Source organism: Vidua macroura, chromosome Z (genome assembly GCF_024509145.1).
Source record: "Vidua macroura isolate BioBank_ID:100142 chromosome Z, ASM2450914v1, whole genome shotgun sequence".
In the NCBI taxonomy this organism is placed as follows: Eukaryota; Metazoa; Chordata; class Aves; order Passeriformes; family Viduidae; genus Vidua; species Vidua macroura.
Genome location: NC_071611.1, coordinates 57,903,178 through 57,928,505, shown reverse-complemented (window position 1 = coordinate 57,928,505; position 25,328 = coordinate 57,903,178). Strand labels below are relative to the sequence as shown.

Genomic DNA, 25,328 nt, shown 5'->3' with positions numbered 1-25,328 from the left:
CTTAGAACCTCACCAGACACCTTCACAGCTGATCTGGACCTCCTTCTTAAGCACTGGACAGAACATGAGTTGCCTTGCTCACTTTTGGATTTCATCACAGCAAGCTGCACAGCCTCTGTCTCGATGGATCTATTGATGAAAGTGGGAACTACTTTTAAAAGTGAGCTATAGAAGTCCCCTACAACTTACCATGGAAGTCGAAGAAGCCTCAAGCACTTTTGGAGTGATGAAAAACCTGATACAGACACAGGTGCATTTTAACACTATTCTACCAAATAACAGCCCACACTTTTGTAGTCAAGTATATACAGACACATACAGCTACAGCATCCTCAGCAGATGGTGGAAATCAGCAAATTAAGAACAAGACAGAAGCACAGGGATTGTAAAGGGTCCATTATATACTGAGGACCTGTGGAGAAGCAGGGTCAAGTGGCATCAGATGTAGGACTGTCAAGGCTCTGTGATGCTTGTACTACACTTCCACTACTAACATGAGGGAGTATAGCTGATAGCTCAGAGTGAGCAGTCATGTGGTGTGTCAGAAGTGGCCAAGAAATGTGAGCTCTGTAGTGGGTTTGCTCCCCGTAACCTTCACAGACTTTCATTATCATAAAATAATTAAATTCTCCTGTTAAGCAAGGGGACATCCAGGACTTCTCTAAACTCTTTTTAAGCCCTTACTGTGCTCTGTTATTCCTCTTAGTAATGCACAGTAAATTAGAAGGACTGGTTTTGTTTTCAGTGGACAAATTACTTCAGTAATTTAATTTGGATTCTATTGCCTCTTTAATCAGCTGTGATGGCTCCAGTGTAGGCTGGTCCAGACATATCCATCCAATTCACTCCTTTCAATAATACACAGAGCTTAATACAGCTCTTTCATTTTCTTCTTCCTTTTCTTTCAGCAGTTACCAATCAGCTGACTGTTCACATCAAAAAAATTTGTGAGACATTTCGGAGGTGAATGCAAATAAGATAGAAACAAACACTTCCCACATTTTTCCCTCTCTAAAAGCCTCATGTTTCAAATAGCTTTGCCCAAGACTGCCTGGCACCACTGCCAGAGCTTCCCGGCTCATCCAGCCAGAACCCTTACTCACTTGGAGCCAAGGACCAGCTGTGTGCACACCCCGCTCTCCTTCACCCATCCGCAGTACGGGTCCCTGGATGCTATGCAGGTCCTTGGGAGAGAAGAGCACAAGGTGGCATTCAGGAGTGCTCCAGCTTGCCCACTGCCCAGGCCTCTGACAGCCACCACAAAACACGTACTTTTTGCATTTGCCGTGACGCTCACAACGTCCCAAGGGAACCTTGATGACACAGGTGGAGAAGGCGACGTACACAGCATTGCTGGGCTTGTCAAGCTGCATGCCCATGATCCTCTTGTCCTCCATGCCATCATAGCTGCACCTAATTTGGATAAAAGTGGGATGTGGTTACAAGTGGGCTCTGCTGGGAAGACAGGGGAAACCTTAATTGTCTCCCAGGCTGAAAAAATAAGATCACAAAAAGCTTCTGCCAAAAAATCTGTAAGAAAGGTAGAATTGAACAAGTTAAGGAAAAAGAATACATAACAGCCACTAAAAATACTGACAGACATATAAGCAAGTATTAAAAATGAATGTGATAGTTAACAATTTGGGAGCGACAGCCACCAGACAAGTTTCTGATGGCTCTTCGTTTTTGTGTTTATTCTTCTCCGGCACTCAAAGTAGCTGAAATTTCTGCATGATTATGGCTCACTTCAAAGCCCCCTTAGGCATATTTGAGGAAGACTGAAATGTGGAAAATTTCCCTTGGATAGCAGCTTGCTGCTTGTTGAGTTATTTGGAGAGAAATCAGGGGTTTTTATAGGATTAGAAAATTAATCTTCCTTTCCAGAACTTCATTTTTAATTATCCATCAGCTTCTGCATAGGATGGGTTATTTTCTACACAGACTGAATAAAAAAATCTTATTGCAATGTAGAGACTGATAAGCAGACATCCCCTCCCTAAACAATTTAAAATTACAAAAAACCTTGGCTTCTCTAACCACTTCCATTTCCATAGGACAAACTATTCTCTGGGAAATCAGAAGTTCAAAGTCAGCCATACATGAGTACAAAGAATCAGATACACACTTTTCAGGATTGTAAACATTGATCTCCTCCAGGAAAAGGCTGTCATTTAGGAAACCAGTGTTTCCTGTCCGTGCCAAGAACTTCAGGATGATTCCCTTCTCTGACCCCAAGAAAACCACGGTATAGTTCTGATATGGCCCAGCAGCAGAGTCAACAGCAATTTTGGTCAGGCGATATCTAAAACAATAGAGCATTTTCACAGATAAATCACAGAGATAATCACAGAATTGTCATTTCTTTAATCACTTGCTTCACGTCAGATGAGTATGGTAGACTTCTAGCAACCATAAAACACATCTAAGCACTTTTCCTACCTGACTATAAATCAACTCAGACTGTACCAATTTGGCTTCCCAGATGTTGGGGAATTTTCATGAGTTTGCATGCCCACACATCCAATAGCCAGCAGAAGTGTCCAGAAGTTCAGAAATGTCTAGAAGTTCAGAAAGCTGAAAGGGTGCTAAGAGCCTGATGGCATTTAGGAATTTTCCTTCCAAAAGCCTGGTGATTTCTTCAGACAGGTCTAGAGAATCAGCACAGTCAACTGCTTTTAAAATTTCAAGCTCTGTCACATTAAAAGCAGCTGAGCTAGGTTCAACTTGTTTTGTCAGGAAAAGCTGTGTCAGTGCAAGAGTAAGATGCTAGACACCATTTTACCTCACTAAAAATAATCACATGACCTCCACCAAGCAAGTTCAGCACTGAAGTGAAATCAAATCTTGGGTGACACAATTTATTGAAAACAAGTATAGTAGTGGTTAATAGTAAGTGGTGATACCAGTTAGATGGCACTGCCTATCAAAGGAAGCACTCTGTGGAGCCTGCTACTCTCATCTTTGGTTGGAGGTATAGAACCTGACAGAAAAACCTGATATAAGATACATTATTGAAACAAAGTCAGACCCTTCCAGAGCTAAGTGTTCAACACAACACCTTTGTTCAGAGGAAGAGAGGAAAATATGGTAAAAGTTAGTCACATTATTCTGTTCACTGCTGCAGGGTAGGTAAGTAGTATAATGACCACAGCAGAGAGTGGGAATGTATTTTGATAGGAAGGGGATCATGTGTTTAACACTTGCTGATTTATGAGTCTTAGTTCAAACTGTTATTAATTTTTTCTTGTTGCCAGAGAAAGGATGCAGATTATGTGATTATTTCTGCCCTATACACTTCTGCAAGCATTAAAGGTTACCAGTACATAACCTGACAGACATCTACATATCCTGTGAACATATCCTGGCAGATGTGTTTGTATCCTGTGTACATATTCCTGAGTTGTCTGCTGATCCTTGCCTGAAGTTTTTACCAAGGCGTCTCAAACATTGACCCATAAGCCAAAAGGTGATTAAACTTTCCCCACACAGCTTTTCCTACAACATCCGGTTTCAGTACAGCATGGTTGGAAAAGACTGAGTTCTTTCCTATCTTGAAAGCTCCTCAGGATGTTCTGCAGCAGCTGTTCAGCTCTGCTACCATTCCTAGCTGGATTCATGCCCAGGACACCAAGGACATGTACAGAGTTGGAGGGTATTTGAAGCAAGGCTATTAGCACAACTTGACAGCTACAATGTGGATAGGAGTTCACTTGGTGCACGTACCTGACCATTGTTCTCAGAAACCAGGGTCGGTTGACAATGGAAGGTACAGCCTCGTCCATCAGTGGATGTGTTTTGATGAAGTTCAGAGTATCATCTGGGAACTCATTAGATGTTACATATTTTTCTAATGATGTAGAGCCAGCACAGCAACCAGGCCTATACAAAACAAGAGAGTAAAGCCAGAAAACTTATTTGACATCGAGGGCAAGCTTCCTATTGTGATGAAGCTCTCACTGAAATATGATGTGCTTTACAGGAGTTTAACTTGGCAGAGGATCGATAAGTGTGGTGAACTTGTTCAGCACCTCAAGGGAAGCCTAAAATCCTGCTCTGTCCTCCATTCAAAAGGACTTCGTGTGTCACTGTCCTAGGGTGACATTATGGTGCTTGTATCCCCAATCATGTGTTCTGTTTATGCTTGATATTATGTTCTGTGCCTTCAGGACTGACTCTGAAAAGTGAAGGTTTGTTTTGCCTTGTTATCAGCCGGCTCACCTCCCCCACCATGGTCTGTGTCTAGGAGAGGCTAGGTTTGCTTGCTGGCTTGCTTGCTTTCGCTTTGCCCTGGCTTTTGCTTTTGCTTATTAGTTAGTTTAGCTAGGCAGTCCAATTTTTTCCCTGGACTGTTTTTTTTCCTTTCCCTTTCCTGAATACCATTCGAACCTGCTCCGGACTGGGACCTGGGAAACACCAAGAAACACCAAGAGCCTGCATTTTGTGACCTGCAGCAGCCATCCCCAGCGCCGGAGACCAATAGCTGGGTGACAACTCCCAGGAGAGACTTTCTGAATTTGTCATCTCTTCAGGGCGGTGAAAGAGTTTTGTCATCTGGTGTTGGTTTTTTTTGTATTGGGGAGTGTCTTGCTTGTTAAATAAAGAGGTTTTTTTCCACTTCTCTCTGAGGAAATTCTTCCTGAACCAGGTGGGGGAGGGGCCATGGGGGGTTTGCTTTCTGGGGGCTCCTCCTGGAGGTTTTCTCCCAAATTTGCCCTAAACTAGGACAGTCACTTATGAGTACAAAGTAATTTTTTCATCAGGAGCAGTAAACACAGTTTTGTAATTTATCCATTCATATGGAATGTAATCACAGCATATGTGCATTTGGCTTGATGCTTCCCAGGTGTTTTCTGATCTGTAACTTGCCTAGTTGACTGCTCTCTCCTGGATTAAAAGCAGTCCCTATAATACAGTAGAAAGTTAATTTTTTTTAATAGGTATGAAAGGATGCTACTTTTAGTCACATCTGATAGAAAACAGACTACTGAAGAAGACAAACAAAATAGCATCCATGCAAACATTGGTTTTACCCTTTGTTCAATTTGGGTGAGGCGATTTAAGAATGGTAGCTCATTTAGAACTTCCACTTAAAAGTTATCTGCCATTCTTTAACAACTTAAATGCAAATCTGCCCATGCTATTTCTAAAATCTACCTGCTCCTAAGACATAGTGCAATCTTCTTGCCTGGACAGGCCATGTCTCAAAGAAGCAGCAAAATATTTTGCTTGTTAATACTGCGTAAGTCATTTTCTTCAATAAAAGGCCCATTTGATTCCATTTTCTAGAGCACTATGATTCTTCAAAACTTTCAGCCAGTGTGAGATGGGAAGATGAAAGATGGACCACTCACTCATAAACATATTGCATCATCCAATTTTCATCCACTCTGTTCTGGGTAAAGGCATTGACATCAAGAGTAATGTTAACTTGAACAAAATACAGGACTGGCCCTATCATCTGTGTTGCTCAGATTTAGATAAATATTCAAATATTAGTAAATAAATCTGGTGTGGGAAGGTAGCATAGGACTCAAAGGAACTAGCTGTGTCAACAAGTCTGGTCCCACAAGAGCTGAGCAACATTACATGCAGACAATGTGTACTCTTGCCTCTTCATATCCAAAATACTTTAGCTGTCTTGTAATTGCATGTAGAACCAGCAACAGATGAAGAGAAGGAAAAATCAAGGGCATGACTGGTTTCCTACGTCCTTGCAAGGGCATTGACCCATGAGGCAACGTTCCCAGAGAACTTGAGGGAGCAGCCTGGCATCTTCTGGCACTGTGATATCTACAGTTTCTGTGTATCTAATCTGGAGGCCTACTTACTGCTAAATCCTAACAGCATGATTGGATTAATCCTGTTTTAATCTCAAAACTAGTTTAGACAAGTTAACATAAATCTGAGCAAACCTGCTGTCTGGCCAAACAGGGAAGCGACACCTTGGAAGGGTTCTGGTAGTTTTCTGAGTAATGTTAGGATCGATGGGGGCAGTAATGTTTCTGCATCATACTAAAAAAACCAGATAAAAATGACCTTATTTCAAAGGTGCCTGTCATGTACATGAGCTAGAAGTAATGATTATTTCTACTAAGCAGATTGATTGTTAAATATTATGTGAAACACTGTTCACAATTCACTTCACATTATGTCCTTCAGGCTCAGAAAGAGCAATGTTATCCCATCTTCATCATAGAAGTTAGTCTGCTATAGACTCATCCCAAATTCGTAACGCAACTTTCTGTTCTTCTTTCCCACTAAAAGCGCTTTATCCTTTTTCTTTTCCCCTTCCCTGCCAATATATCTCTGTAAGGTCCAAAGAAATAAGCTTGGAATCATCATGCAGCCTTGGACTCCCAAGACAGACTATTGTGTCAACAACTTGTTTGAAACACTGCAAAATGAAGAAGAAAATCCTGCAACACTGCTAGAAGCTGCATTACCATCGCTCAGACTGAAAACAGACACAGAATTTACCAGATTTTCCAGTAATCTCCAAGCTCTTCTCTTGAATGACAGCTTTAGAATACAGACAGTACAGTAATACTACACTTGGCAAATCCAAAACATGACAGGCCAAATTTGGATTAGGCAGAAGCTCAGTGTCCACCATGGAGCTTCATAAACTCATAGAATCTCATGAGCTGGAACTGACCCACGAAGATCACTGAAGTCCTGCTCCTGGCCCCACACAGCATACCCTAAGAATCACACCATGTGCCATGAGAGTTATGTTCAAAAGCTCCTTGAACTCTGTCAGATTGGTCCTGTGACCACTCCTCTGGGGAGCCCAAGTTCCAGTGCCCAATCACTTCCCTGGGTGAAGAACCTTTTCCTAATGTCCAACCTTGGGCCCTGTCACTGTCACCACAGGGAAGAGATCAGTGTCTGCCCTTCCTCTTCCCCTCATGAGGAAGCTGTAGATTGTGATGAAGTCTCCCTTCAGTCTCCTCTTCTCCAGGCAAGCCAAGCGGCCTCAGCTGCTCCTCACATGGTTTTCCCTCTAAACCCTTCATCATCTTTGTAGCCTTCCTTTGGATACTCCCAGAGCTTTATATTCTTCTTATATTGAGATGTTCAACACTGCACTGAGTACTTCAGAGGTTTTCTTCTTTTGAAATTATTTAAGATATCACAAGCAATGTAAAATATGCAATAAAGTGGTAAAGCTTAAGTGAGATAAATGAATTTGATTTATCTATATGCATCTTAATATCTCACAGCAAAATGCCATTGGTGTAAATGAGTTAACAAGTGTCTGTCAACAGCAACTTGTTTGAAATGGTACTTGTAAGAAATATGAAGAATGTAGTAGAGGAGATGAATGCAAACAAATGGAAGTGGGGAAAACAACTCATAGAAGGAATGAGGCAAACTATATCTCCAGTTTGGTGGAATGCTCTTTTTTGCTCTCCATAAATCATCCACTGTGACACTTAAACTGCATGTTAATCATAGAACAGCAAACTGCAGAACTGGTGCAGGCTTTGTAATGAGATATATCCATTACTGAACCAATTTGCAACAACTGTGTAACTCACACCACTCTTAAGTGATTATTCTGACCTAGTGGATCTGATGCTGGCCTGATATATATTACACAAATCTCATTTAAGTGGAAAAATCTCTATTGCATAGTTTAGATCCAAATTCAACTCAACTTTTACTTTACTGTTTCAACATGCATAATTGTATCTGCACCTTACAAGGCTGTTCAAATTATTAAAAAGCCTCTGTAGCCTGCATGAAGGAACAGAACAGTATGGCTATACATGAAACATACCTGGGCTTGGGCACTCGTTCATCAGGAACTGGTGTCCATGTAGAATCTGGAGACTTTTGTTCTTTGAATCTCCCAGTAAATACATTGGCAATGTCAAGCATGTCATAGGCACAGACTGCAGAGCCAGGGATGCTGCAAAGTGACATTTCCCAGAAATAATTACTTATTCTGCAGTTATGCATAAAACCTTGAGTGAAAAATATGCTCTATGGAAGCCTTCCTTTACTCAATACTGAACTCTGAATCTGGTATTGACAGGAAAAGCCAGCCCCATGGAAAAGCCTGAAAAACAATCAGCAGGCAGCTCCTGCCAAGAGAATTTTATTCAAAGCTTCTACAGAAAGAAGTAATTGCAATAATCTTGAAGAAGGGAAAGAATAGGTGAAACTCTGGCTATCACTGGCAATGCATGAGAAGTAATCACCAGTCTCATTCAGAACCTTTTACTTGGAAATTTAAGGTCTTCTAAGTCATAATGTCTCTCAGTACCAACTCCTGTAGTCCCTGCCATGCCTCAAAAAACACATTGCAGACAATTCTGAAGTTGGTTCTAATCAAACTGGAAGCATGCTGCAATGTGCCATTTACCTGGCTTTTACATGTAATTCGTTCATGCTCCCACAGCCTGATATCCACAAAGTGTTCCCAATGAAAAGGACTTAACTATGCTCAGGAATTTTCTCCACTCAATTAAATGTAAAGAGCTTATAGAAGAAAATTTGATATTATTTTAAGATCACAGCATTGCAAATTTCAACTTTTTGGATACTTGCATGCACAACAGCATTGTCCAAACATAGTTAATTTCTTACATACATACTTTCTGAAAGGCTTATGGGTTTACCATGATCAGTCACTTGGAAGCATGAGATATTAATTTATTCCCTCTTTTTTTATTATTTTGTACATGAACTACTGTATTTGTGCCTGACTCCCACCACTTGATTTTATTGGGTAAAATGGCATGAACCCAGCTGGGCGAGGCTTTCAAGCCTGCTCTTAGCTAGTACATTATTATACATCAAAGAAAAAATGTAGGAACTATAATACTGTTACAGAGGATTAAGCTAAACTCCTAAAGTTATATAAATTGATAGAAAAACAACCGTTTGAATAGTAAACAGTTTCAAAATGCTTTTTACTGAAGAAAAACAACGAGTTGAGAGACAGTACAGTAGTTTTACTTTGATCTCCACAGATTTATATTTTTATATGGAAGGAAACTTCAAAGCTCAATATTAATGTGATACTGCACAGCAGGAGTTTTAAATGGAGGCAGCCATATATATATGTTGATGTAAGAGATGGTCAAGGGTGTATTTAGCCACACAGCTAAATCTTAAAAGACAGCTCAAGACCCACTCCAGCTAGAATATTTTGCACATTGCTGAATTGAGTCCTAAAGACAAAAAACCAACCGTGAAATCCTGAGGTGTCTAACACACAGCTACAAGTGCTCAACACACAACTACGCATGGATGGAGGCATTGCTGTGCTCAAAGAACTGCAACATCTTTTGCTTGTGAAGGTGGCAGATTGCAGGTCTGTAGTATGATGCAGTGGTAAGGATGGAGCACTGTGGGTCGTAGCCAAGGGGGTCCAAGCCACTTCTGAACTACTGGACTACAACTCAACACTAGCTTCTACCCAAGTGACCTCTGACTAGAGGGAGGAATCTCTTCCACTTCAGTCTAAAGAAAACTTTTTTCTAGAGACCAAAGATATTTGTTTCAACTTTTCTTTAGTGGAGGAGGAATGAGAGATGCATTTATGTGAGAAGTAGGTTTCATAGAGCTACAGAATCACAGAATATCCTGAACTGGAAGTGACTCACAATGATCCTTGAAATCCAAACCTCCTGCACAGGACATCCCAAGAATCATACCATGTGCTTGAGAGCTTTGTCCAGATAGTCCTTGAGGTCTGTCAGGTTTGGTAACTTCCCTGGGGAGCCTGCTCCAGTGCCCAACCACCCTCTGGGAGAAGAACCTATTTTTTCTAATAGCTAACCTAAACCTCTATGACTCAGCTTCCTTGAGTCCTCTTACAGGCCACCAGAGAGCAGAGATTGGTGCTTGCACCTCCTCTTGACCTCAGAAGGAAGCTCTGAACTGCTGTGAGGTCTTCCCTCAGTCTCCTCTCCTTCAGGCTGAACAAGCCAAGTGGCCTTATTTACTCCTTATATGGCTTCCCCTCAAGTCCTTCACCACCTTCATTGCTCTCCTTTGGATGGTCTCTGATACCTTTAGATCCTTCTAATATTGTGGTACCCTAAACTGCCCCCAGCACTTGAGGTGAGGCTGCCCTAGTGTAGAGCAGAGTGGGACAATCCCTCCCTTGCCTGGCTGGCCATGCTGTCCCTGATGCCCTCCAGGACATGCTTGGCCCTCCTGGCTGCCAGGTCTGCTAATAAGCTGTGTCCAAAAATATATGCCTTCCTGTCATCTTCCATGTCTGGCATGGAAAACCTGCGGCCTACAAAATAGTATTTTGCTTTTTACACCAAGTACTCAGATTTTAAAATGCAAGACTTAAGGAAAAGAATTATTTATGACACACCACAGGAAATACTAGCAGAGTGGGAGGACAATCTCAATTTTGAGATAATTGCAAGATACAATCCATTTTCTGATGTTGAATCTCTATTTGTTCACCTGTTTTTATTAAGCCAGATTGCATGAAAAGAGATCTTAATTTAAGCTTGTATTCCCTATTGGTGGCATAATTATTCCATTGCAGTTCCTTCTGTTTTGATGTCAAAAGCAGTGATTTTACATTACAGACCCAGGCTTACTTTCATTTGAAATCAGTTCTGTGAATGACCTCTCTGAGGTCAGGCTTTGACAAGGGGTGGCAACGGTACAGCAAAGCTAAATTAATTTCAACAATAAAATTCCTCTTTTAGCTCAAATGTTACTCTGTGAAACTGCGATATATATTTTAATTAGAAAGTTACTATTTTTTAACTTCTTTGGGAGGTCTCAAGAATTAGATACAGTTACTCTTCTAATAACATCCAGAGAAACACACTAAAATGTGTAACAGTAATAAAATCTCTACAGATGAACTGATTCTTTTGGATAACCATGCAAACAATGAAGTAGGTATTCTGGGGACCCTTCCCAGCCAGCAAGACCTTGGTTCTCCCAGGAGAGTCAGGGGGCAGTAGGGTCAATGCAGGGTCAAGGATCAATGCAAGAGTCACCAGGCATGCATAAAACAAAAAGAAGGAGATAACATGGTTCTTGGAGGTTTAGCTACAAACAGGACAGACACAGTCCTTTCTTTCCGAGGAGAAAAATAGAAAAAAAGAAAAAAAAAAAAAAAGAGAAAAAAATTTCTCTTTGGAATAATATTCTGCAAGTCACATGCTGCAACACTTCTTGGTGTCTGGTGTGAACTACTCTCTTGTAAAGAAAAGTATGTCCAAGGAATGTGTCCAAATAGTAAATGGCTGAAAGCCACACTAAGTCATCAGTATGAAGTAAGCAATACTAGGGTACCTTAAAATTTAACACAAACTATTGCTAAGTGCATGGTACGTAATAATTATGTTGTATGAGTAATCACTTCTTGTGCTTGCATGAAGTAAAAAGGAACTGCAGTGAAAAGCAAAACATAAAGGAAATAGAAGGTAAAAGGTTATTTTGGCTATTACCTATTATATGGAGTGGAGAATGTTGCTAAAACAACATCCCGGCCATTGAAATGGATAACATCTGTAACTGACTGCAGTATGTTAAAGTAGAAGTGTGAGTCACCAGGAACTGAGCAGTTCAACCGAGCCTTGAGAAAGGAAGTCCACTGTTTTTCCAGCACTCTCTGAGATCCTCCCATGTCATTTTTGCAAACCTGGGCCACCCTTGGGAAAACTACCTGGAAGGAATAGAGCAAAAATAATGGAGAATATTAAGTGTTTGCTTGACTCAAAGTCTTCATTGGAATACTGCTTTTAAAACATTTGGAATAAAACAGCAAGGTGCTTAATTTAATACCACTTTTCTATAATCTATGACAAATAAGAAACAGAGAAAAAATTAAGCTTTGGAACAGTGTGCTATGAAAGATAAGACTGTGGCATTTACTACACAGCCATAAATCCTTCAGGAGATCTGTTCTCAACCCATATAAAACTCATTTCCATACAGACTGCTATGCTTTCTATTTCCCCAAACAAAAGCACATTTCATATTCACAGTCCCTGCAACCCACACTGCTGCTCTGATTCTTGTGTTTTCAGCACTTAAAAACTATGCAAATCTTGCTGGGATTTTATTCCTGCTCTCCACCTTTGTGACCTTGGTCAGCTTTTCTGACTGTTTAGTCAGAAAGCTATTGTGAAATTAGCAAAAATGCAGAAAGTGTTTAATTATTCTTTGCAGATTGGCAGAACACAAAATTCCTACCCTTGTTTATTCAGCATCCTAATTCATATTTCTTACAGAAAAATTTCTTCCTGCTTTGGAATCTGTTTTTAACAATTATCTACTGTGTTGAACAAACTACATTAGCCTTGTGCTTTCTATAATTTCAGAAAAGAGACTCTAGCATACACCATCACTGTAAGAAATTACACATTTTCCTTTCAAGACAGTGCAATGTTTCACTCCAGCCAACCTTTTGGCTTGAGCAATAGGAATCTTCTCAAAATGCTGACCTTGTCATCATGATTTACGGTTCTCATTTCAAGGTCACTTGTAACTGCATTGGTCCAAGAATAGCATAAGTTTTCCTCCTCTTGAATCTGACAAAGTCATTCAAGGCAATGTTTTTGCCCTTACCTTTCCCATGCTGTTGTACTCCACTGCTATTTCCCGGAAGAAGAAGTATATGTAATTGCCATAGTCAACTGCCTGAACAAAGTACGGCTCTAGAAAAAAACAGCAACCCAAGACACCTGATTTAGGCACCACGTACAGGATACAGAATGCAAGGAGAAGCCAAATACATTCACATTTAATGTCCAGAGTTGAAATGTCTGTGCTTGACAAACTTGATCAGTTTTCAGAACAAACAAATCACTACTGCAGAAGAATCACTGTCTGGGGACAGGAGAGCTGGGAACAAGTCTGTACAACATCACTGCAGGGTAGTTAAGTCTCTGCCACTAATATGTCTGCCCTGCATGGAGTAAGAGGAAAGGTAAACAGGCATTTATAACCATATGCCTGAAGGGACCAAGCAGTGCTCTTTATGGCATGCAGGCTGTGAGTTGAGGAAATAACAAACCACGTAACAGTTTCTGCCCAAACGTGTCTGCAGCAGCAAGCAAAGTGGGACAGCTAAAGTTGACACCTGACAAAACATTTCTGCATGCAGAAAAAGACTTGAAATTATGGCTTTGCTCTCTGTTAAAATCACTCCAAATGCTAACAATTCTTAACACCTACATGAAGCTAAACAGCACAATCCTTAACAATGAGGGCATTTAGAGCACAAAAATTGCCTAATTCAATGGCAGCAGTACAGTTCTTAAGAACTGTAACAGAAAGGCTTTGTGCAATATTACCATAATTTTAGTTTCATTAATGAATCTTAGTATTACAGGACAAACCTTCTATACTTCATAAAGCCTTGATTGTTACCTAACAGTGCAGTGGGGCAGGAATATTTTCAAACACAGGCCAAGTACACAGAGCTCTGCAAGCTCCAACTTTTCCATCCAACAGACGTAAACTGGTGGATTTCAGCTTAGAAAGCTCACTGGAATACATGTTCTCATGATTTTCTACCCAGCTTACAGCTTCTGTCAAATCTAGTAACTTGGGGTCAGGAAAAGAGTGAAAGAGATAAACAGATCAGAGTAAGCAAGAGATGTAATCTATTTCCTTCTTTCTGCCAGAAAGCATTGGTGAAATGAAATGACAAAGAGGTCTGTCAGAAATCCAAGACTCTCATCAGAGATGCTGCTTTTTTTGCCTTGTTGTTTATCTACCTTTCAACCACTTGGAGTCATGTTTGACTGTCCGCAGAGTTGGGCTGTCTCCCAGGCTCCGGTATATGACCGCATCTATAGCAAGGAAGTCGGTCACTGTGGCAGAATACAGCTTTCCCTCTGGGGAGGAAGGAAAGAAGAAACAAGGTGGGAGGAGCATTAGAAATAGTACAATTGCTTCTTCTCTCACCATCAAATCTCCTTAGGAATACTGAAGGAAGGAAAAAATCCAGCTAGGTAAATGGAACTGAGTACTGAACAAGCAACTCACTAGTTTGCAAAATGGTAATTTCAGAGGGATGCTGTGGAAGAAAATAACCTTATGGAATAATTCTTCTTCAGTTTAGGTATGTCATACTGAACTACTCTATCCAGTCACATGTCACTAGTTCAATGCTCAGAAATTCTGCTTAGGTGTGCCAGCAAAACAAATAGAACTGTTAGTTTTAACTGGGAGTGCAAACGAGACAGGGCTTGAAGACTGTCAGCTAATTGATGCTTATGAAAATTTCTCCCCTTGAGAGCACTTCTGCTCTGCCAAAGATCACAAAAAAAAAATTAAATAGCATGCTTCTGAAAAAAAATTAAATAACAAACCCTTCTGAAACAGGAATGAAAAGAGTTGGAGGAGGATTGCCCATCAATATTTCTTTTCTAGCTTGCATTTTAGGCATTTCCCATATGAATTATGCATTCCTCTCCCTTAAAGAACAGAGGACAAGTAATAAGAAAGGCCCTACAAAATGGCACCCCCAAGGGCAACCAAAACATAAAAAAACTATAAGGACATGAAAGCACAAGGTTCAGCAACATTTTAAAATTGTATTTGTTGTCTACTTTGTTTGCAGGTCATGGTAACTGTACAGGACTGTTTTCATATGTGAGATCTTGGAACATGATGTCTGCTAGAAGCACAAGTTTTGCTAGAAACACAAAATTGTTTCTCTATTGTGTCTGCATAAAAATCAGAATTGTCTGCATCTTGTTTGACAGAGATTATGTTGATGCCTTGAAGGCACCAGCACTGAGGACATTCCCAGGACAAAGCAGAGAGGCTTCTATTGGTCAAGCTCTCCTCATTATACTTCCAAACTTAGTTTAAGACTGAGAGGGAATCTCAATTATGCATAAAACTATCTCAAAGGCAGTTGCCAAGAGGAGGTTGCTAGACTCTTTTCAGTGGTGTCCTGGGACAGGACGAGGAGCAGTGGCCCTAAAGTAAAGCTCAAGAGCTTTCCTCAACATGAGAAGAACTTCTTTACACTGCGAGTGGCAGAGCACTGTAACAGCCTTCCCCTGGAGGTTGTGGAGTCTCCCTCTCTGGAAGCATTCAAACCCCACCTAGACTCATTCCTGTGTCATTTGCTGTAGGTGACCCTGCCTTGGCAGGGTGGGTTGGGCTGGATGATTTCCAGAGCTCCCTTCCAACCCTAGAAACTCTGTGAGTCTGTGAATTTCAGCTCCAGATTTAAAATTCAGACTGTTTTTTATTAGCAGTACTGTATACTTTGTTCTGACTCATGCAATTCTTGTCCTTAATTTGGCTACTTAAGAATGATCATTTTTCTTAGCAAAATGGAAAAAATAATTACTACATGTGCCCCCCTCCCCAATTTAAAATAGAATAAAAAGCTCAATTGTTTAGATATGGATGTCTGAACTCATGTTTATACAACCACACTTATTTTCTTTCCTGCCAAGTTCCTGTGACCAACTAGAATTTGTACATATCAGCTGTAATACCTACAGGCTGCAAGAAGAGCCATACTCATGTAAGTGCATCCAACAAACTCAGATGACTTGGATTAGTGCCCTAAACTGTTCTGAAACTGCTTTTCAATGCACTCTGAAAAGTTAGCATGGGTATCAATATGTAAGACATATATAACAGTGATTTTCTGAAGCTAGCAGATTTACGAGGCATATTCTACAAATATTTATTTGAAATGTATCATATTTATTCTGAATCACCATGAAGGAGTATGATCAATTCTAGAAATATTCTCTTTATTTTCAAATAATCCAAGAATTTCTTCAGTGACAAATCTGGAGTCATCTTTCTGAACTTCATCTGCATTCAAAGTGAATGTTTACAATAGATGGTCATAAACTCTTTCTCGGCCAATACACTGAGAAAGACCCTTCTGAAAGGTCATTCAGGCTGCAGTAGAGATAGGGAGTCTGAGATACATGGGAAAAATATTTCTTTGAAGGAGTTTTTCTATTTCCATGCTTTATGAATTACTTACTACAGTTAGAGAATATCTACTGTATATTCCTGCCTGTGACTGTAATTAAGAAATTACATACTATCACTATCATCATCACTATTCTTGACACAAAAGGACCCATTTATTTGCACTATAAAAAGTAAAAAAAAAAAAAAAAAAAAAAATTAAAAAAAATTGAAACAGGTTATAAAATCTCTCCTTGTGAGACAGATGATGATACCTCAAACATGGTAGTGCTTAATAGAGCCCTTTGGCTATAGATTCGTTTGAGAATGGCCAAAATGCTTGCACATTCTTAAATCTTCAGAGGAATAGCTTAGTTATTTCCTGTGAGCACCCAGGCTCTGTTTTATAGCATCACACCTGCTGAAGAGGACTCACATTGTCATGGAGGATGTTTTTATTATTTTTACCACCTATCTAACAGCTACATCTAAGAAAAGATCAGCAGGGTTCACACCAAGAGAAGTTCAATAAAGAAATAATTTAATTGGAATTCCTGAGACAATATACAAAAATACTGCACAATCAACAGCCAAAATTAACACCATTTATAAGATATCATTTTTTCTAACTATTGTAACTATTTTTCTAACTATTTTCTAACTATTGTAGTAGAAATCAGAATTAACGATATTCTGCTGCATGCAGCATAAATCACCACTAGCCAATACACTTCTCTCCTTTTGTCTACAGCAGCTGGTGAGACCATAGTAACATGTTTTCATCTAAGAAAAAAAATTACCTGCCCTTTCCTTCTAGATCTAGAAAAGGGCATGCCACAGCCTTTTCTGTAACTTCCTTTTATTATGAATGTTAGCTTAGAGTTGTTAATGAGTATATCCTGCTTAATCCTAATTAAAGCTTACACAAGCTTTGACTTCCTTTGATGTTCACAGAAGCTGAATGCAGCCAGAAATGGTGCCTCACACTGGCCATATTATCAAGAATACAGGAAATACTGAACTACTGATCCAGGAAACTGAGGCTTTATGCAATGTTGATGACTGTGAAGTTAATTTCAGAGAAGAGAAGGCTTTTTTTGCTAGGGATTTCCTTATGCCCCCTCTTTTTAGTCATTATTTACTCCCTTTTGTAGGAGGAGGGGTTGGGGAAGTCAGTCTAGGGTTGCCATGGGAAACAGCAGTTGTATGAGTTCTCCACCCCCTTTTGTAAGAGAATTGTACCCTCCCCCTGTCCTGTCAGTTATTGTTCAAGTCTGCCCCTTAGCCTAGAATCTTCTCTGTTCCACGTTTTCCCTTTGGTTCTTCCACCAAGAACACTCCTTTCCCTTTTCCCCACTGGTTAATGTTATATTTCCCCTCCCTTTAGCCTTCTCCCGATTGTACCCTCGAATGCTAAACCCTCCTACCCCTACGCAGTAAAAGAATCCTCAGCCCGCCCTTCGGGGCTCTCGGAATCTGCCTCCCTTCTGCTTCGTTGTCTCCCTGTTTGCCCCTTCTGTGACCCTTCAATAAACGAGCAGGATTTCAGCAACCCGAGTGTCCCTCCCGTTCTTCTGGTGGACCCTCAGATGTACCAGCTATCCGAGCTTCGTGCCGAGTGGCTAAAAGCCCCCACGGCTCGGCAACTGGCTGCCCGAACAGGGACGGACACCAGCGGGTCCAGTCCTTGACCGTCTCCTGGAGATTGCCTGCTCTGTGACCAGCCTTCTCCAGGATTGCAAGCGGCGTTCGGGACCAGTTCCAGGGACAGTCACCCTTTCAGTTCGGAAGGCTTCTGTCTCCTGGGTTCTGCTGATAACCAACGGACTTTTGAGCTGCGCGGCAGCGGCAACGCCCTCGGACCAGCAGAAGTTCCACCAGACCCCTCTTCGATGTCCCCGTTTTATGCCTGTGTCCTTCAGAGGTATGCTTATCTCGCTTTTTCTTACGCCTGACTAGGCTTCAACTCCCTTTTTTGTTTTTTTTTGTTTTTTTTTTTTCCTTTTCGAAGAGGGTGATTTAGCTGTGAGACCTGATATAATGGGCAGCCGCCTGTCTCCAGCTCAACGGGAGTTTTATATCCAAATTAAGTCCCACCTTGTTTTAGGGAACATTTCTTTTAATAAGAGAGATTTAAAGCCTTTTGTTACATTTATTTTTGAACATTTTCCTGCTACTACACGGGAAGATGTTTTGATGCCGGATTTCTGGGGAAGAGTTGGGAGAAAGATTTACGATTTACAAGTTCAGGGGAGGATTTCAGTCGGTCGTTTTTTTCCGCTTTTTCATTCCATTCTTAATTTGTTAAAAAAGAAGGGAGAGAGTTGGGTCCCCAGTTCACCTACCTCGTGTTCCTCCCCCCGCAATCCTATTCCCTCTTCCCCTAAGGGTGGATCGGGAGACAGATCCTGCCATACATCGGCACAGAGCTGCTGCCGCCTCTCTGCTGCTTCCCGATCCTCCCTGTCCCATTCGTGTGTTGGGACTGGCCACCCCAACACATGTCATTCCTGTTCCCTCCACCCCAGAGACCCTAATCCTAGTTTGAAACCCTGTTGCTCTTTAGAGGACTTAACTGAACAAATAGGACAAAATGGCGCCTGCCTCATGGCGAAAAAAGACCAGCCCCAAGATGGCGCCCCTCCTTCTCCTTCACTCCAGAAAATTCCTGCCGTCTCGCCCCCGCCTCCTCCCCCCCTCCGTCGAGTGCCGCCCCTGCATCGGGACCCATCCCCTCCTTCCCTCTGACCACACCCCTGGGTGGGCCCCCTGTGGCTGGGACCAGCCCCCAAGTGGGCCCAGCCCCCGTGGGTGGGAACCCCCCACCAGAAAGTCACACCCCGGTGGGTGGGTCGGGACACGCCTCCTCCTCTTCTGCCACTGCCAGTTCCCACGCTACCGGAACCAGGAAGAAGCCTGGCCGGAAGCAGGCCATCCTGGCCTGTCAGAAGCACGGTCTCCGGGACCCACCGGCCAGGGGGAGGCACCGTGCCCTAACCCAGCCTGCTTCATCCTCAGAAGAGGATGAGGAGAGTGGCAGCCCCCGGCATTCCAACAAGTCGGGGGGGGGGGTTGGGCAAAGATCAGAGAGGAGGCAATTAAGGATGGGGATTTGGAATTGGCACGGGACTTGGGCAGCTTTGCGGCACCGGTCATCCTCCAGCGGGGGAGGGAGCCAAAGTGGGAGCAAATTCCATATGCTGAGGTGAAGGAGTTAAGGAAGGCTGCCAAAGATTACGGCAGAAACTCGCCTTTCTTTAAAAATGTGCTGGACTTAACATTTGCTGGACGTTTGCTAGTCCCCCATGATTTAAAGTATATTGCTAAGGCACTGTTTTCTCCCACCGAATGCGACCTCTGGGAGATTCATTGGAAAAAACTGTTGAAACCACTCCTGCGCAAGTATGATCTCGCAGGGGTGGTGGGAGAGGGGGACGAGGCAATGGAAGCCCTTGCTGGAGAAGGGGAGTTCAGCAGTCCGGAGGACCAAATTCTACTAGCACAGGAGATGCTTCAGGACATAGCAGCAGTGGGAAAGGAGGCACTTCTGAAGATACCAGATGGTAAGACCCCCCTCCAAAACTTTTCTTCTATCATGCAAGGGCCTGAGGAGACTTTTATTACTTTTGTTGATAGACTGAAAGAGGCCATTGAGAGACAAATAGACAACGCAGAAGCTCGTGCAGAGCTTCTACGAAAGATGGCCATTTCTAATTCTAATTCGGAAACAAAAAAGATTCTCCGTGCACTACCTCAGGACCCCGAGCCCACCATCTCTCAGATGGTGGAGGCTTGCACAAAGGCAATGTCAATGGAGCACACGGTGGCCCTGGCTGTCAGCAAAGGGGTGGGAGAGGCCATGATAAACTTACAAAATACGCGCTGTTTTAACTGTGGTCAGCTGGGTCACATCCAGGTGAACTGTCCCCACTGGCCACAGATTCAACAACCTATCTTGCCCCCCCCCAAGACCATATCCTAGGAACCCATTTTATCAAGATCACCAGTTTCATCTACAGCGACAAGGGTACCAGCCAGTGGGAAACTGGCGGCGGACCGCGAGGAGGGGCCGCGCGATGACACCAAGTGGCCCTTCTCAGCATCCCAGCCTTCCGACCATCAGGGAGGACGAGTGGCCAAGTCCAGCAGTTCAGCGCAGCCATGAGGACGGACTCCGCCTCTTCCGCCGGACAGGTACCCTAAATCAGGGCAATCGTCGGGTCCTCCGCAGCAGCGTCACCATCTCTCTCCAGGATGAGGACCTGACGAGAGTTCCTGCTGGGTTCCTGGGCCCCCTCCACGACTGTCGGGACACCACCGTGCTCATCTTAGAAGACTCTTTCAACACGCCGAATGAAATCACCATCTTACCTGAGGTAGTGTGTTTTCCACCAGGAGAGGAGATCACCGTCTCTGTCATTTGTAACCACCCGCCATTTACTTTAAGGAAAGGAGATCCTTTTGCTTTGCTTTACGTACTGGACACTCACGATGACCCGGACACAGAGAGATATGTTTTCTTCACCCAAAATGTATGTAAAGAAAGACCATTAATTGATGCCAAACTTTCTTTCCAGGGAAAGTCGGTGCAGATGCAGCTCATGGCAGACACAGGAGCTGATGTGACCATCATCCCCCAGGCGAGGTGGCCCAGCGATTGGGAGCTTGTGCCCCCTTGCGGCAGGATCTCTGGTGTGGGCGGAGCGGTCCACTCTCTGAGGAGTAGGCATCTTGTGTGCGTGGAAGGTCCGGAAGGACAATTGGCAACGGTGAGACCTTTTGTTGTCTCTTCAAACATACTATTATTAGGAAGGGATGTTTTATCCCAATGGGGAGCCCGCCTCGACATCCCTAGCCCTTCGTGGGATTTTTAGTGTGGGCCACTGCAGAGCGCACTTCCCCACCCCTGACCTGGAAAACCAACACACCGGTCTGGGTGGATCAGTGGCCCCTTCCATCAGAAAAATTGAGTGCGCTTCATAAATTAGTAGACAAGCAAGTGAAACTTGGGCATTTAACACCTTCTACCAGCCCTTGGAATACCCCTGTCTTTGTAATTAGAAAACCTGGCACAGACAGGTGGCGCCTACTCCAAGACCTGCGAAGGGTTAATGATGTGATAGAAGATATGGGTCCCATTCAACCAGGCCTTCCGTCACCTTCTATGCTCCCCAGAGACTGGCAGCTAGCAGTGATAGACATCAAAGACTGCTTTTTTAACATTCCGCTCTACCCGGGGATGCTCCCAGGTTTGCCTTTTCTGTACCATCATTGAATAGGGCTGAACCTTTTAAAAGATATCATTGGACATCCCTGCCTCAGGGGATGAAAAATTCCCCTGTGCTCTGTCAGACTTTTGTAGCGCAGATTTTATCACCTGTGCGTCGGCTTTTCCCTGAGGCCATCATCCTGCATTACATGGATGATGTGCTAGTTTGTGCTTCTGACTCGACATACCTAAAGGCTACACTGGACAAGACTATTAAGGCTATCAAAGCTGCAGGGCTCCAGATAGCGGAAGAGAAGATCCAATTCTCAGCACCATGGAGGTACCTGGGATTCCTCATCACAGGAAGGACAGTGACGCCACAGACACTGACCATCAACGAGGATCCGAAGACTCTGTGAGACCTTCAGCAGCTGTGCGGAACGATCACCTGGATCCGCCCCCTCCTGGGACTGACGACTGAGGAGCTGTCACCTCTCTTCTGTCTGCTTCGAGGCGACGGAGACCTCGCCTCACCACGCGAGCTGACACCTGCCGCGCGGGAAGCCCTGCAACGGGTTGCTGTTGCTCTGAAGTCTCGCCAGGCACACCGTGTGGTCCGGACCCTTCCCGTGAACTTCGCGGTGTTGGGTAAGTGCCCCCACCTCCATGGACTTCTCTTCCAGTGGGAAAACAGAGCATCTGATCCCCTGGTCATCTTAGAGTGGCTCTTCCTACCACACCAGCCCTCTAGGACGATCACGACCCCTGCAGAATTGCTAGCCACTTTAATAATGAAGGCACGACACCGCCTCCGAACCCTCGCAGGGTGTGATCCTGCGTGCATTTACTTACCTGTTACATTAGATCAATTGGACTCGTTGTTGCAAACTAATGAAACTTTGCTCATTGCTTTGGACAGCTTCCCCGGACAAATTTCGGTTCGCTATCCTAAGCATAAATTGTTTAAGGATACATTGCATTTGGCCCCAAGAATGTTTAGGAGTAAAACACCAATTCCAGGTGCTCTCACGGTGTTCACCGATGGGTCGAGCAGATCCCACAAATCGGTGATCACTTGGAAGGACCCGGACAGTCAGAAGTGGGAGTCTGACGTCCAACTGGTTGAGGGTTCCCCCCAGATCGCTGAACTTGCCGCAGTCGTGAGAGCATTCAAAAAATTTCAACAGCCTCTGAATGTGGTCACTGATTCGGCCTATGTCGCTGGGGTAGCAGAAAGGGCTGAAGGTGCCCTCCTCAAAGAAGTTTCAAACAAAAATTTATACAGTTTACTCTCTGATCTCATTTGGCTACTTTCCCATAGAGAGCAACCTTATCATATCATGCACGTAAGGGCACACACCGATTTACCCGGAGAGATCACTGAGGGTAATCGGAAAGCGGACCTCCTAGCCATGTCAACACAAATATCTGCAACCACTTCAACCACCTTACCAGACATAATCCGGCAAGCACGGCTCAGCCATGCATTTTACCATCAGAATGCCCCGGCTCTTGTGTGACAATTTAAGATCTCGATAGCACAGGCAAGAGCCATTGTTTCTACCTGCCTGAGCTGCCAATCTTTTGCTCTCCCTTCCCTCATTACGGGGACAAATCCCCGAGGGTTGGGAGCGCTAGAGATATGGCAGACAGATGTAACACACTTTGAGCCATTTGGCCGGATGAAATACATACATGTCTCTATTGACACGTTTTCCGGCGCAGTGTTTGCCTCCGTCCATGCAGGTGAAAAAACCAGGGATGCCATTAAACATCTTTTCATGGCATTCTCTACGTTGGGAGTCCCATCTCACATAAAGACTGATAATGGCCCATGCTATGCGTCAAAGCGCTTCGGTGAGTTTGTGCAACAGTGGGGAATTTCCCATACCACCGGAATTCCCCACAATCCTACAGGACAGGCAATAATAGAGAGGGCCCATAGAAATCTAAAAAGGCTCCTTGAACAACAACATGACCTGGACATTACAGTGAGCCCAGCCAAAAGGTTATGTAAGGCCCTGTATGTCCTGAATTTTTTAAACTGCTCAGAAAGGGAGCCTGACCCTCCTATTATCCGCCATTTTCACAATAACACCAGAGCGCAACTCGCCGAGAGGCCACCAGTCTTGATAAAGGACCCAGAATCCAAAGCTATCCAGGGCCCTTTCCCTCTAATAACCTGGGGGAGAGGGTATGCCTGTGTTTCTACAGATAAAGGACCAATATGGATTCCGGGGAAATATGTCAAGCCCTTTGTAGAGGTGCCAGCTCAGCAAGACAATGTGTCCTTGGTGCAAACCACCGAGAACACCTCATCGCTGGACGGAGTTTCCACTGCCTGGAAGAGGAGGAGAAGAAAGACCGTTCCTCCCAATATCGTCACACGTGTCATGATTACCCGAAGATATTTTCCCCCGCTGAACTCTATGTACCCAATTACCCCATCGCCCCCTGTGCCCTTTCCTTTCCCCTAACCTCCCCTTTCCCTCAATCCTTATCCCTTTTCTCTAATTTTATTTAGTGCTTATTTAATAAATAAAAACGGGGGAGGTTGGGGAGGGACCACTGAGGAAAATTTATCATTCAAGTTATGCTTTCTTTTATCACAAGACGCTAAGGATGACTGCCGCCTTGAGGACACCTCTGAAACACCTGATGCTCCTGATCACCATCATCTGGCTGTCACCAGTCAGGAGCTGGATAGTCCCACAGCTGAGAGAAAACATATGGGTCACGCTGGCAAAGTCCTTGAAGCAGGACAACTTCTGCATGGCCATGGGAAGTGTGGACAATCCGTTATCCACGTGCCTGGTAGGAGTCCCCCTGTCGCCAAACGACTATCCATATGCAGGAAAAAAACCTAATCCTGTGGACACCTGGGATGAGTGGATGAGGATTCTGCCACATGCACCACAGGAGCCCCAAGAATTGGACCTATTGGGCTCCTCTCAGGCAACATATTGTGTCAGGTTTAGGTACCAGCCCTCCCAGAAAGACTGGGATCAAATGGCTAAACTCCACCCGGCTGGTGCCCAAGAAGTAAAAAAACACGATGTATCTCCCCACGATCGGAGATACCATGCAGCAAATTGGTGCAATTACACCTCGACCATGGTATCTAGGTCCTCCTCAGTTCCCAGGGTGCTCCCCAGGGGGGTTTTTCTCATCTGAGGAGACAGGGTGTGGGCGGGGATTCCCTCCCAAATCCAGGGAGGCCCCTGCAGCCTTGGGCAGCTTACCACACTGACACCGAACAAAACCCAAATTTTAAATTGGAAAAATGAAAATAAATTGGCTCGCAAAAAGAGATCCTATAACCAATTTGACGAAAATTGTGATTAAAAAATTTACAATTGGGGAAAGACTAAGAGAGTCACAGTATCCATATTTTTACTGTGGTATGCTGCAGCAAAGGCCCTCGGTAAGCTTTCTCACCTCGAGTGTTGGCTCAGTAAGCAGGCCAACGCCACGTCCGCTGCCCTTTCCGACCTGCTAGCGGACGAAGAAGTCACCAGGCACGCCACACTGCAAAATAGGGCTGCTATTGACTTCTTACTGCTCGCCCATGGCCACGGCTGTGAGGACTTTGAAGGAATGTGCTGCTTCAATCTGGCATCAAAGAGCACATCCATCCAAGCTAATATCCAGCGGATCCAAGAGCAAGTTGATGACCTCAAGACTGAGACCTCGAGTGTAGATCCTGTGAATAAACTACTATCTCAATGGGGTGTCCCAGGGTGGGTTGCTATCATCCTCAAGGGACTCTTTTGGATCTTTCTGATAATGTTCATTATCTCGGTTGCTTTATTTTTGTTTAGACGTATGTTGCTTAAAACGTTGGGAAGTGCTTATTTAATAAATAAAAACGGGGGAGATGTAGGAGGAGGGGTTGGGGAAGTCAGTCTAGGGTTGCCATGGGAAACAGCAGTTGTATGAGTTCTCCACCCCCTTTTGTAAGAGAATTGTACCCTCCCCCTATCCTGTCAGTTATTGTTCAAGTCTGCCCCTTAGCCTAGAATCTTCTCTGTTCCACGTTTTCCCTTTGGTTCTTCCACCAAGAACACTCCTTTCCCTTTTCCCCACTGGTTAATGTTATATTTCCCCTCCCTTTAGCCTTCTCCCGATTGTACCCTCGAATGCTAAACCCTCCTACCCCTACGCAGTAAAAGAATCCTCAGCCCGCCCTTTGGGGCTCTCGGAATCTGCCTCCCTTCTGCTTTGT

The 25,328-nt window shown here is 43.7% G+C and overlaps 1 protein-coding gene across 2 annotated transcripts in view; it reads right to left on the bottom strand.

The window, feature by feature from the left end:
- The window catches only part of SEMA6A (semaphorin 6A), a 126,066-nt gene that overhangs the window by 37,185 nt on the left and 63,553 nt on the right, over positions 1-25,328 (bottom strand). For both annotated transcript variants that reach the window (XM_054003044.1, XM_054003045.1), the window contains exons 8-15: positions 13,719-13,838; positions 12,565-12,653; positions 11,442-11,659; positions 7,784-7,915; positions 3,724-3,879; positions 2,126-2,302; positions 1,273-1,413; positions 1,104-1,184 (exon numbers count right to left, since the gene is read on the bottom strand). In XM_054003044.1, coding sequence (XP_053859019.1) covers positions 1,104-1,184; positions 1,273-1,413; positions 2,126-2,302; positions 3,724-3,879; positions 7,784-7,915; positions 11,442-11,659; positions 12,565-12,653; positions 13,719-13,838 — 1,114 coding nt within the window. The remainder of the gene's footprint in view (positions 1-1,103; positions 1,185-1,272; positions 1,414-2,125; positions 2,303-3,723; positions 3,880-7,783; positions 7,916-11,441; positions 11,660-12,564; positions 12,654-13,718; positions 13,839-25,328) is intronic.